Source organism: Suricata suricatta, chromosome 4 (assembly GCF_006229205.1).
Source record: "Suricata suricatta isolate VVHF042 chromosome 4, meerkat_22Aug2017_6uvM2_HiC, whole genome shotgun sequence".
In the NCBI taxonomy this organism is placed as follows: domain Eukaryota; kingdom Metazoa; phylum Chordata; class Mammalia; order Carnivora; family Herpestidae; genus Suricata; species Suricata suricatta.
Window position 1 is genome coordinate 30,747,110 of NC_043703.1, and position 11,729 is coordinate 30,758,838.

At 43.1% G+C, this 11,729-nt stretch overlaps 1 protein-coding gene across 3 annotated transcripts in view; it reads left to right on the plus strand.

Annotated features, from left to right (window-relative positions):
- The first annotated feature begins 6 nt into the window (after positions 1-6).
- TBC1D4 (TBC1 domain family member 4) overlaps positions 7-11,729 on the plus strand; it is a 173,475-nt gene continuing 161,752 nt past the window's right edge. For all 3 annotated transcript variants that reach the window (XM_029936601.1, XM_029936602.1, XM_029936603.1), the window contains exon 1: positions 7-781. In XM_029936601.1, coding sequence (XP_029792461.1) covers positions 284-781 — 498 coding nt within the window. In that variant the 5' untranslated portion in view covers positions 7-283. The remainder of the gene's footprint in view (positions 782-11,729) is intronic.

Sequence of the window (11,729 nt, forward strand, 5' to 3'; positions counted from 1 at the left end):
AGGGGGAAGTCGGGCCCCTCGGCGCCAGCCCGAGGAAGGAGGATGACGATTTAAGCCGCCCTCTCGTGCCAGTCCGGCCGCGGGGCGCCCCCGCGGAGCCGCGCCCGGGGAAGTGCCGCATGGGGCAGGGCCGCTGAAGCGCGGAGTTCGGTGTCTCGCCGTGCCCAAGCGGGCCCGGGCGCCGGGGCGCCACTTGGCACAGTTTCGGCGGCGCCTTCCGCGCGGGAGTTGGGGGCGCGGCGCGCCTACCCGGCCGCCTCGGTGCCTTCGAGAGGCGTGAGTTATGGAGCCCCCCAGCTGCATTCAGGATGAGCCGTTCCCGCACCCCCTGGAGCCTGAACCGGGCGCCCCTGCGCAGCCGGGCCCGGGGAAACCGGGCGACAAGCGGTTCCGTCTGTGGTACGTTGGGGGGTCGTGCCTGGACCACAGGACCACGCTGCCCATGCTGCCCTGGCTCATGGCCGAGATCCGCCGGCGCAGCCAGAAGCCCGATGCGGGCGGCTGCGGGGCGCCGGCCGCCCGCGAGGTGCTCCTGGTGCTCAGCGCGCCCTTCCTGCGCTGTGTCCCCGCACCCGGCGCGGGGGCCGCGGGGGGCGTCGGCCCCGCGGCCGCGCAGCCCAACCCGGCCGTGTTCATCTTCGAGCACAAGGCACAGCACATCTCGCGCTTCATTCACAACAGCCACGACCTCACCTACTTTGCCTACCTGATCAAAGCGCAGCCGGATGACCCCGAGTCGCAGATGGCCTGCCACGTTTTCCGCGCTACGGACCCCAACCAGGCAAGACGGCGGCTCGAGGCTCGGGGGCGGGTCTGGCACCCTCGGTGGGAAGGAGCAGGGCTGGAGGCACCGGGTCCCCTCGTGAAGGACCTGTGGTCTGGGCTGCTGGCGCGCGCACTCCACGTGGCACGCTCCTGCGTCCACTCCTCCCGCCCCGAGGACCGGGAGTCGGCGAGCCTGGGTGCGGGGCTGGCGGGCCGGCCGGCCGGCCGGCGGGAGCAGGGGTAGGGGAGAGGGGAGGAGGCGGCGAGTCGTCCCGGGGTAGTGGGGGAGAGTGCGCGCCACGGGAGGACGCGGCGCACTGCGAGCGTCTGGAGAGGACTGCGGTGTCGGGGGTGTGACTGGAGATGGCAAGCGCGGCCGTGTGTGTGTGTGTGTGTGTGTGTGTGTGTGTGGACACGGGAGAGTATCGGGTGTGGGGTGTGTGTGTGTGTGTGTGTGTGTGTGTGTGTCCGCGCGCGAGCGCGTGTATCTAGACAAGGGAGAGTGTCGGGTTCCTAAAGGTCCTGCACTCACTCTAAGTCTTGGTCGAGTCCTGCACATTAACCCACTTGGACCATTGGGTCCTAGTTACTCCTGCACCTGCAGGTCTGGGAACTGGGAGGCTATCTCGGAGCGGGCTGTAGGGAAAAGTTAGTGGACTTCGTCAGATTATCAGCGGAGTAGGAACCTGCGTTTAGATTCGTTGAGTGGAAAGAAAACTTTTTTCTTTTGCAGTTTTTTTATGCACTTATTGGAGACAGAGTCAGTATCAACTTGGATGATTTAAACAGCAGTGTCGTAAAAGAGATCAAATCTGTTTTCTAAGATGTCTCCAAAGTCTACTAAATTGAGGTGCCTGTTACCAACCAGTGCATTTTTTACTCCCTTAAAAACAGGCCCGCTTTTTAATTGAATGGCTAGAGGAATGGAAACAAAACTCTATGATAGTGATTATGTCTTTGAAAACTGGTTTTAAAATAAAAGTGTGAAGAGTTTTTACTCTATGATAAGCCCCCAAAGTGCTATTCTAAAAATAGTTGTATAATGTTTGCAAAGTACTTTAGATTCTTTAGAAAAATCATGTTATCTAAATCTAAATATAGTCTCAGTTGCAACATGTCACAGTTCCTTTGATAGCTGGGAAATTAATAATAGTCAAAGGAGAAAAACATCCTATAAATAAGGCTTCCCCCCCTTAATTCATTATTTTGGTAATTGTAATTGAAAGACCATCCAGTAGTTTTTCACAAAAGGCCTGTAGCTGAATTGAAGAAAATGAAAGTTCCTCATCTTAGATCTAAACAGTTATTTGATAAGCTAGGTTAGTATCAACATTCAGAGCTCCCAGTGTAGAGAGAGCAATTTTAATGTATATGACCACTGCTGTTAGATGTATGTGGATATATCTTTTTACGGATTGTATCAACATCCCACGGCACGATTAAAGTGAACGTAACTTTGTGCTTATTTGTTCCAGTTATTTTTAGCTTTCACCTGTTTCGAAATAGGAGTGCAGCACATTCTTTACATCTGAAAGTTCTCAGTATTTTTATTGTATTAAGATTTTTTTTTTTTTTTGGTTCTGTCAGTAAGGAGTAAGAAATTGCATTTTCCGGGCGTTTGAGGAATGTGTAAAAATTTTTTTTATAATTTATTTATTTTTGAGACGGAGAGAGCACAAGCTGGGGAGGGGCAGAGAGAAGGAGAGAAAGAATCTGAACCGGGCTCCAGATCCTGAGCTGTCAGCACAGCGGGGCTCAAATCCATGAACTGTGAGATCATGACCTGAGCCAAAGTCAGACCCTTAATCGACTGAGCCACCCAGGCGCCCCGTGAGGAATGTTTTATGATTTTTGGTAATATTTGTTGAAGTCATATTGTTCAGATGTGATACATGATACATCATTGCTAATTTCATTGATGGTGAAATTGCTTATTGGAGAGGATCATGGCAATTTGAATTCTCCCAGATTCATCGTTAGGGGACCAATTAAAAACATGCCCTTTTATTTACCTTAATTATGTATGTAGGTGTTTGAGGCTGAACGTGCTAGTATTTACAAATAATCACATGCCTAGGCTCATTTCTCCCTTTTGATCCTGTAGGAGCAGTGGAAACTGGATGTCCTTTTGATAAAAGAAAAACTACCCAACTTTTCCTGTTTATTGCCATTTCCCAGTTAAGTCTTTGATTCCACGCAGAGAATCCCTGGCAGAGGACCCTCCATTTGAAAGGCCAGATGTTGTTCCCTTGAGGATTCTCTCCAGCCGTACATAAGTGGTTGTGAACTCGCATGTCTGGGAATGGTGGAGGGATCACGGAGGACTAGACAGTGGCTGTCGTTTCTTAAGGAGTTACTCAGCACCAGTTGCAAACTACATTAAAATCATACATGCCTGGTTTTGTCAGAGCTTCTGATTTCCTAAGAGTGGAAGTCTAGATTTTTATATGTGATTTTATATTTTAAAGGATTGGCAATGTTTTAAATATTTAAGATTCCTATCTGGCCAAACAAAACACATCTGAGGTTTGGCCTCAGAGAGTTAAGGGCTGACACTTTTTACCTTTCTCATAAATATTTGTTGAATGGACAAGTGCAGTCACCAGACACGGTGTGCTTTTTGCCACATTTCCATGGGAGTGTTTGAATCCACTTGATATGGTTCTCATAGTAGGGAGAATTAGGGCCATCTGGGGGGGAAGAATTTAGAAGTAAACTTCTCAGAAGTGATGATTCTACAGCCAAACTAAGGGATGGATTCCTCACATTATTATCATCTAGTGGTATGCCTCACGTAGCGTAGTTCTGGATGTTTCTAGACACCTTTGAAATCAGAAGGAAAATGACCTGCTGTCTGCTTTATCCCTGAGTTCTACATTTGTAATAATTGTTTTTAATGTTTATTCATTTCTGAGAGACACAGAGAGACAGAGCATGAGTGGGGGAGGGGCAGAGCGCAAGGGAGACAAAGAATCTGTGCTGAGCTGTCAGCACAGAACCTGACATGGGGCTCGAACTCACCGCAGGGGAGATCATGACCTGAGCTGAAGTCCAGCACTTAACTGACTATACCACCCACGAGACCCCTCTGAGTTCTACCTTTGAAGTGGAGAATTGTTTAGTTGGGCTTTAAGATCCTTGTTAAAAGAGTCTCCAGTCACTGCACAAAGTATGGAAGGTAGCCTAGAGTGGTAGTAGGCCTGCAAACATCCATGAATAAACTTGCCTCTGTTTGTCTCTCATGCCTGTCCCTTTCCTGAAAGAGGCCTGTCGGTAGGATGGCCATAAAATTTATTAAATCCAGAGCGATTTTTTTTGAGCAGAGAGGTACCACTAATAATTATCCAAACGTAACAAGTATAAACCTGGACCCTGTAGGGCAAACCAGGATATACGGTGACCGCAGCTAAATGACAGTTTGTGTTCAAGCCCAGCCACTGAGAGGGACGATTGTGGTTTCCATATATAAAATGATAAGTTTTGCAGAGTATCTTCTCACGTGCTTTTTGGGGGATGGATCTACATGTGACCTCTGCAATGGGAGTCCTATCCCAGTAACTTGGGTCTGTTGTGGGGAGTTGCCTTAGTGACTGGCCCTCTGTCTCCACGCCTTCTTAGTGGGTCAGAGTCAGTTTAAGGACTTGGGTCTGAAGGAGTACTCAGCCCGAATGGCTTAGTGAACTGTTTCTCCCAGGTGCAAAGAAAGGTGGAGGTCAGGAGCAAATGAACCAGTTCCAGATCAAATATATGCCTGTGCATACTGGTCCCCATTTATTCAAGCTTGTGTGGTCTTGCACAGGAGGAGTATCAGCCTTATTTCAGCCAAGTTTGGGTATTTGAACTAGTAAAAGTACTTGCCTGTACATAAGTTTACCACTCCCATTGGCATAAATCGAGCTATACAGTTAAAACTGGTGGAGGAACCAAGAATATCTGATTCTGTATCTAAGATCTAGAGTAGGTCACTAATATTCTTCAAATTTTTATATTTGTCTACTTTCAGAAAGAGACTAAACAGCAGTATCCTAATTTCCCAGTTAAGCAGCAATTATTTCATGCTATATCTATTCTACCATATAAAAAAAAACAAGAGTTGTTGGTGCTTATAAATATTGTTAGAGATTACGGTGGTGAATTATCATTAGCATGAGACTCTGCATGAAAATTACATTTCCTAATTATAGACTGAGCAATCATTTAAAAACAAAAACCTTATTACTATAAATTTTGTTGATTTTTTATGTATATATTTATTGAAGCTTGAAAGAATGTAATTTCAAAGAGATTTTGTAAATTGTGTTCTTAAAATTCTTTTTTTTAAATGTTTATTTATTTTTGAGAGACAGAGAGAGACAGCGCATGAACAGAGAAGGGGGAGAGAGAGAGAGAGGGAGACACGGAATCCAAAATAGCTCCAGACTCTGAGCTGTCATCACAGAGCCCAATTTGGGGCTCGAACTCATACACCGTGAGATCGTGACCCCAGTGGAAGTTGGTTGCTCAACTGACTGAGTTCCCAGGCACCCCTGTGTTCTTAAAATTCTTAAAAAGGAAGTTGCCGCTAGTGTTTTTCAGCTCCAAGTTATTTAAATTTATACTTTCGTTGTTGTTCTTAAAACACTTAGGATTTTCTGAGCTTTATTTAGGTAACAAAATTTCAACTTACTTTTGTTGGTGTTTTTTAAAAGGTCTTTTCTTAAAAATTCTTACTCCTAGTTGATGGATGGGGATACACTAGTCAGGAAACTGGAGAAATAGAAATGTGGAAGTTTTCACATTTCTCTCCTTGCTTGAGTAGACTGTGCTGTTCTAGACAGGTAGCTCTCTCTCCTTTGGTGTTTGCTATAGTTTTGTGTGTGTGTGTGTGTGTGTGTGTTTTTGCTTTTTTGTGCCTTCCTCTTTTCCTGACCTGAGCTGGAGGTGAATTTGCCCTGGCTCCATGGTAGAGTCTTGACCTTGATATCTGGGGGAAAGGTAAAAATGTGTGCCAGAACCTCCCAGTTGTGAGGGAGTGTTAGTTATCATGAAGATTGAGACTGTTTGGTATCAGAACTTGTTTATCATAAGCTGGAGCTCTGGCTCTCAAACATGAGTCTGCATCGGAATTACCTGGAAGGCTTATTAAAGCACTACCCTCACTTTGTGCTAACAGGTTCCCAGGTGATGGATGCTTAGTCTACTGGCCTGGGGACCAAGGTTTGAGGATTTGCCCTCAGATTTTATCCATTTGTTGGGCTATATGACCACTTCCGTTCCCTTAGTTATCTTTGCAGTTGTTCTCAGACTTGAAAGTTCCAGGTGAGTGTGAGGAGAAATAGTATCTGACTATAGAAGATTTTTAAGGAACTCTTTCAGTTTCAAGCTTAATAACTTTGCATATCTGCCCAAGATAAACATTATTCTGCCAGGTATCTTCAGCCTATTTGTACGTTAAATGAAAACTTATCTTTCAAGCAAAGTTTTAAGTTCTGCAGATCGAATAAACAATTTTTTAGGAGTACATCTCAACGTTAAATTATGATAAGATTTTGCAAAAATTAAAGTTTTATTTGTTTGCATCCAGAGAAATAACAGCATTCGGCTGATGAGAAAACCAGGCCAAAAGAAATAGAGTTGACAGTTTGGGGAATAAGATGATGGCTATGCTGAATAATTATTGCAAACAATGTTTACTCATTTTTGGTTTTCAATCCAGGGACTTTGTTAAAATCATCAGGATGATTGTTTTAGAGTCCTATTTCCTTTGGGCCATGTTGGCAAGCCTGAACCAAGTCAACATGCAATTACTTAGATGTAGCCCCTTGTAAGATGAGGGACAGAGCAGTTATAAGTTAATAGTATGTTCAGAATTATCAAGCAGGTAAAAGATTTTGCTGGAAATATATTAATATATAACATATTAACAACTCATTTGGAGGCACCAACTAAGGATGTCCTTGGCTTGTTACTTTAAGGTTATAATGTGATACTATACATCATTGCATGTCTACTGAGTCGCTTTTCAATGCATTTACTTAAAAGCTAATATTTATTGAGCTCTTGCTTGGTGATGGTAGCGACCTTAGTGCTTTCCCCAGGTTATCACATTTTATCTTTTTTTTTAAAGTTAATTTATTTTGAGAGAGAGAGAGCATCCATGCGGGAGAGCTTGAGCAGGGGAGGGGCAGAGAGAAAGGGAGACAGAATCCCAAGCAGACTCTGCACTGTCAGCATGGAGGCTAATGCAGGGCTCGAACTCACGAACTGTGAGATCATGACCCAAGCTGAAATCAAGCGTCGGGCGCTTAATGGCCTGAGCCACTCAGGCACCCCTCACATTTTATCTTTATAGTAACTGTACCAAATATGTACCAGTATTCCCCGTGTTTTACAGGTGAGAAAATTGAGATACAGAAAGGTTACACTGTTATCCCAAGGACACAAGGTTTGTAATAGTAGAAGCAGTTTCTGGTCCAGGCAGATTCTAAAGCCTATTTCCTTCTACTGTCGAATTCAGTTGTTGAAAAATGAGTTTTTAGTTGTTAGTATTATACACTTTTATACTATCACTTTTTAAAATATAGTAGTTTTATTTTATTTTGTTCTTCAGCTTTATTGAGGTATAATTAACAAATAAAAATTGTATACATTTAAAGTAACTGTGATGATTCAATATCAAATGAAATAATTACCATAATCAAGCTGATTAGTATATCTTTGACCTCACATATTAGTATAAATGTTGCTTGTTTTATACTTCTGTTTGTGGGGATTTTGTAAATTGATATTGATTGAGGAGCTGTTTAAGAACAAGAGCCAAAAGCAAGTGAAGTTTATATTTAGATTTTTGGGAACATATTTAAATAAAGTAACAGTAAAATAATGATGTCAGCATCTTCATTTACTTTTGAAAGGATATTGGACAACCCTTAAGTTTGGAAACCTCTAGGTTGAAGCTTTCGGATGTTATTTAATATATTCCTGATCATCTATAATCACAAGATGGAAGGGGAAATATGGTATTACATTTTTGGTTGGTTTAATTTAAGGTAATCCTAATGCAAGTTTTGGGAGTCCTGCCAAAAGGCATGGAAGTTACTATTTTTTAAGTTACTGATCTCTTCCAAGTTTAATTTCTTGTAAGAGGTTGGGCTGGAAAGAGGATCTCCGAGTAATGGGATTTCCCCGGCTAAATATAGAAGCCTAAACTTGCTGCTTTGGTTGTTCTATTGTAGTTAACTAGTTCAGTAGTTTCTACTTTGAAACTGTTGTGAATTTTTACATGAATTTCTAAAGTCCTCAAAGTTAGAACCATGGAACTTTGTACTATCAGTATTATATAACTTTTGAGTCGCTTATTATCAATTTTAGCTTCTAAGTGGGACTGTACTTCTGGTTGAGCAAATGGGGCATTCTTTTGCATCCCATAGTTGTATCTTCATAAGTGTTTTCAGTAATAGGTTATGTAATTTTGACAAATACATTTGTGATCAAGGCCTTTTACAAACCAATAAGCAAATTTGTTTTCAGGCTCTAGAACGGCTCCCAGCTTTTCCAATTAACCTCTTGCCCTGCTTTCCGCCATTTAATTCTCATTAGCTGGGTATCCCGAGAGATCTTCCTGGGTATACCTAAAATTAAACTGATGGCCTTGTGGCTTGGTTTCTAAATAGTTCTACCTCTTAGGTCTGCGGAGCATGCTCTATGCCTGTCAGGGTGCCTCATTGCTCTGTGCGGGACCTCCCCTATCCTGCCTCGCACTCTGAAGACCAGCCACTGCCTGTTGCCTGACTCTTTAAATATTGTGCACTGGCTGCTTGATTGAGTTGTTTTTCAGTTGTGAAAGCTAGTCTTTCCTCTTCTGAGAGATGACCTGGCGTCTGGTCCTTGCCCTTTCCTGTTGACTTCTTCCAAGACTGTTAACCATTATGTACTAATTTTATTTTAGTTTTCACTTGGAATTTTGAAAGGTTTGTTGACATGAACATAGCCTAGTGGTGGTAGTGGGTATAACACTTCTATGTTCATCCATACTTCTATTTTTTAAAGTTTATTTATTTAGTTTTTTAGTCATCTTTACCCGATGTGCAGATCAAACTCGTGACCCTAAGATCAAAAGTTGCATGGTCTCCTGACTGAGTCAGCCAGACATGTCTCATCTGTAATTCTTTTATCTACTTTGAGGCATGTTCAATAGGTAGATCTCTGGTTTCTAATAGCAATATGAAAATGGATTATGTTATTTCCTTCCTTCCTTCCTTCCTTCCTTCCTTCCTTCCTTCCTCCTTTCCTTCCTTCCTTCTTTCCTTCCTTCCTTCTTTCCTTCCTTCCCTTTCCTTTCTTTTCCTTTCCTTCCTTCTTTTCTTTTTTTCCTTCTTTCTTAGAGAGATAGGGAGAGTGCTTGAGCAGTGGAGAGGGGCAGAGAGAGAGAGAGAAAGAGAGAGAGAGAGTCTTAAGTGGGCTCTACATTCAGCCTGGAGCCTGACACTGAGCTGGATCCCACAACCTTGGGATCATGACCTGAGGCAAAATCACGACCTGCACTGAAATCAAGAGCCACTGACTGAGCCACTCAGGCAACCCATATTCTATTTCTTGACACAGCCCTTTATATTAAATTTCTCATTGATCTAAACCTTTTCAGGGGGCACCTGGGTGGCTCAGTCGGTTAAGCGACCGGCTTCGGCTCAGGTCATGATCTCACAGTTCATGGGTTCGAGCCCCGCGTCGGGCTCTGTGCTGACAGCTGGCTTGGAGCCTGGAGCCTGCTTCGGATTCTGTGTTTCCCTCTCTCTCTCTGACCCTCCCCTGCTCACGCTGTCTCTCTCTGTCTCTCAAAAATAAATAAAAGACATAAAAAAAATTAAACCTTTTCAGAGGTCAGATTATTCTGTTAAGATAATGAATGGCATTTGATAAATTTTCTTATTCTATGTTGATGTAAGTACAGTGTGTTAGTTATAGCAATAAAGACTAACAGCTAATAATATGCCATTAGGGATCTTGGAGTTAATCGGCATTGAAGCTTTTTTTCTACTGGATGTTAGGTTGGAAATATGTATTTGAAATTGTATTACTTATTTTGATAAGTGGATTATGAACAAGACTAAATTATATCTGCCTTAATTAACATATGAGAAAATATAGAAGTTCTTTGGAATAAAGAGTATATAAAAAGTCTTTGATTTCCCGAGTATTCTTACCTAATACCCACCTTATAACTTTTTTAAAAATGTTAAAAAATGTTTATTTGTTTTTGAGAAAGAGAGAGAGAGAGTGCACGAGCAGGGGAGGAGCAAAGACAGAGAGAGACACAGAATCTGAAGCAGATTCCAGGCTCTGTGCTGTTAGCACAGAGCCCAGTGCGGGGCTTGAGCCCACAAACTGCAAGATCATGATGTGAGCCGTAGTCAGATGCTCAACCAACTGAGCCACCCAGTGCCTCAAACCCACTTTATATCTTAGCAGTTTGTTGTCTCTCTTTGCTTGGTATACCACAATTATCCAGCATTTGGTTCTTTGTCAGGAATCATACTCTAAACTTGTAGATGTTATCAACAACAATAATAGTGCTAACCAGTATGTAGATATCTATTTCTTGACCGTGGAGTCTCATACCTTCGTATGCATCACGTGGAAGGTTTGTCATAGTAACTGACCGCTAGACCCCTATCCCTAGAGTTTCTGATTTGTGAGTCTTGGGTGAGGCCCAGAATTTGTGTTTCTGACAAGTTCCCAGGTGTTGCTGATCCTGGCGGTACAGGATTACCTTTGACAACTACTCTTCTAGACCAAGAGTTGGTCAACTTTGGCCTTATTTTTGTAAATACAATTTTATTTTAACACATCTCCATTCATTTGCTTACATATTGTCTGTGCCTGCTTTTGCGTTACTGTGGCAGCATTGAGTATTTTGGACAGAGACTCTGGCCACAAAGCTTAAAATCTTAATTGCTTAGCCCTTTGCAAACAAAGTTTGCTGACTTCTGCTCTAGACAATCCTTCTGGGTCTTTTTTTAAATTCCCATTTTATAGGTGAGAAAACTAAGTCTGTAATCTTCCTAAGGACACAAGCTAGCAAGTAGCAAGTCTAGGATTCCAAACGTCATGCAATTTCTTTTTTCCCCCGCAAACGTCATGCACTTTCTAAAACCTACTTTATAAAATTTTATGGATGACTCCCACATTTACGAATGTAGCCCAGCTCTTTCCTCTGAGCTCCAGCTTTTTTCAGTATCTAAATGCTTACTTGACATCCACCCTTGAATATGTAGCTACTGATGCTGGTCAACCAAGGAGTCATATTTGAATCCTCCTTTTTCACTCCCCAGTTACAGTCCTGGAAGGATGTCATGTTGATTCTGCCTCTAAAACTTAGTTTTAATGTGTCACCTGTCTCCATCACTACTGCCATCACACCGTGTGACCCCTGTGATCTCTTGCTGGGACTTTTCTCCTCTCAACTGTTCTCCCTGCTCTGCTCTTGCTCTCCAGTCAGAGGCTTCTTCCATGGAGCATGTAAAATGCAAAGCAGATCAGGTTTCCTTTGTGCTCAGAATAATGTGCACATTCCTCCTTATGGTTCCCTTAGTCTCTCCACCTTAGGCTGCTGCTCTCCTGGTCCTGTATCACACGTCAGCTGTCCTTAAATAAGCCTAACTCCTGGCTCCCTTCAAAGCCTTTGCAGGTGTGGTCCCTGTTCCTGCTAGGTTAGCATTTTCTTGGGTCTCAGTTCTTTGCCTAAATCACCAGTGTCACTAACTCAGATTAGCCTCCTGTGACCCTCTCTCTGTCTAAAGTGGAGAGCCATCCCAGTTTATCACTTCTGTCTCAGCCCTTTATTTGTTTTCCTTTGGCACTAACACATTACTTTTTTTAAAAAAAAAATAGGCTCCACACCCAACGTGGGGCTTGAACTCATGACCCTGAGATCAAGAGTCGCATGCTCTACCAAATGAGTCGGCCAGGTGTCCCTAAATTAATTT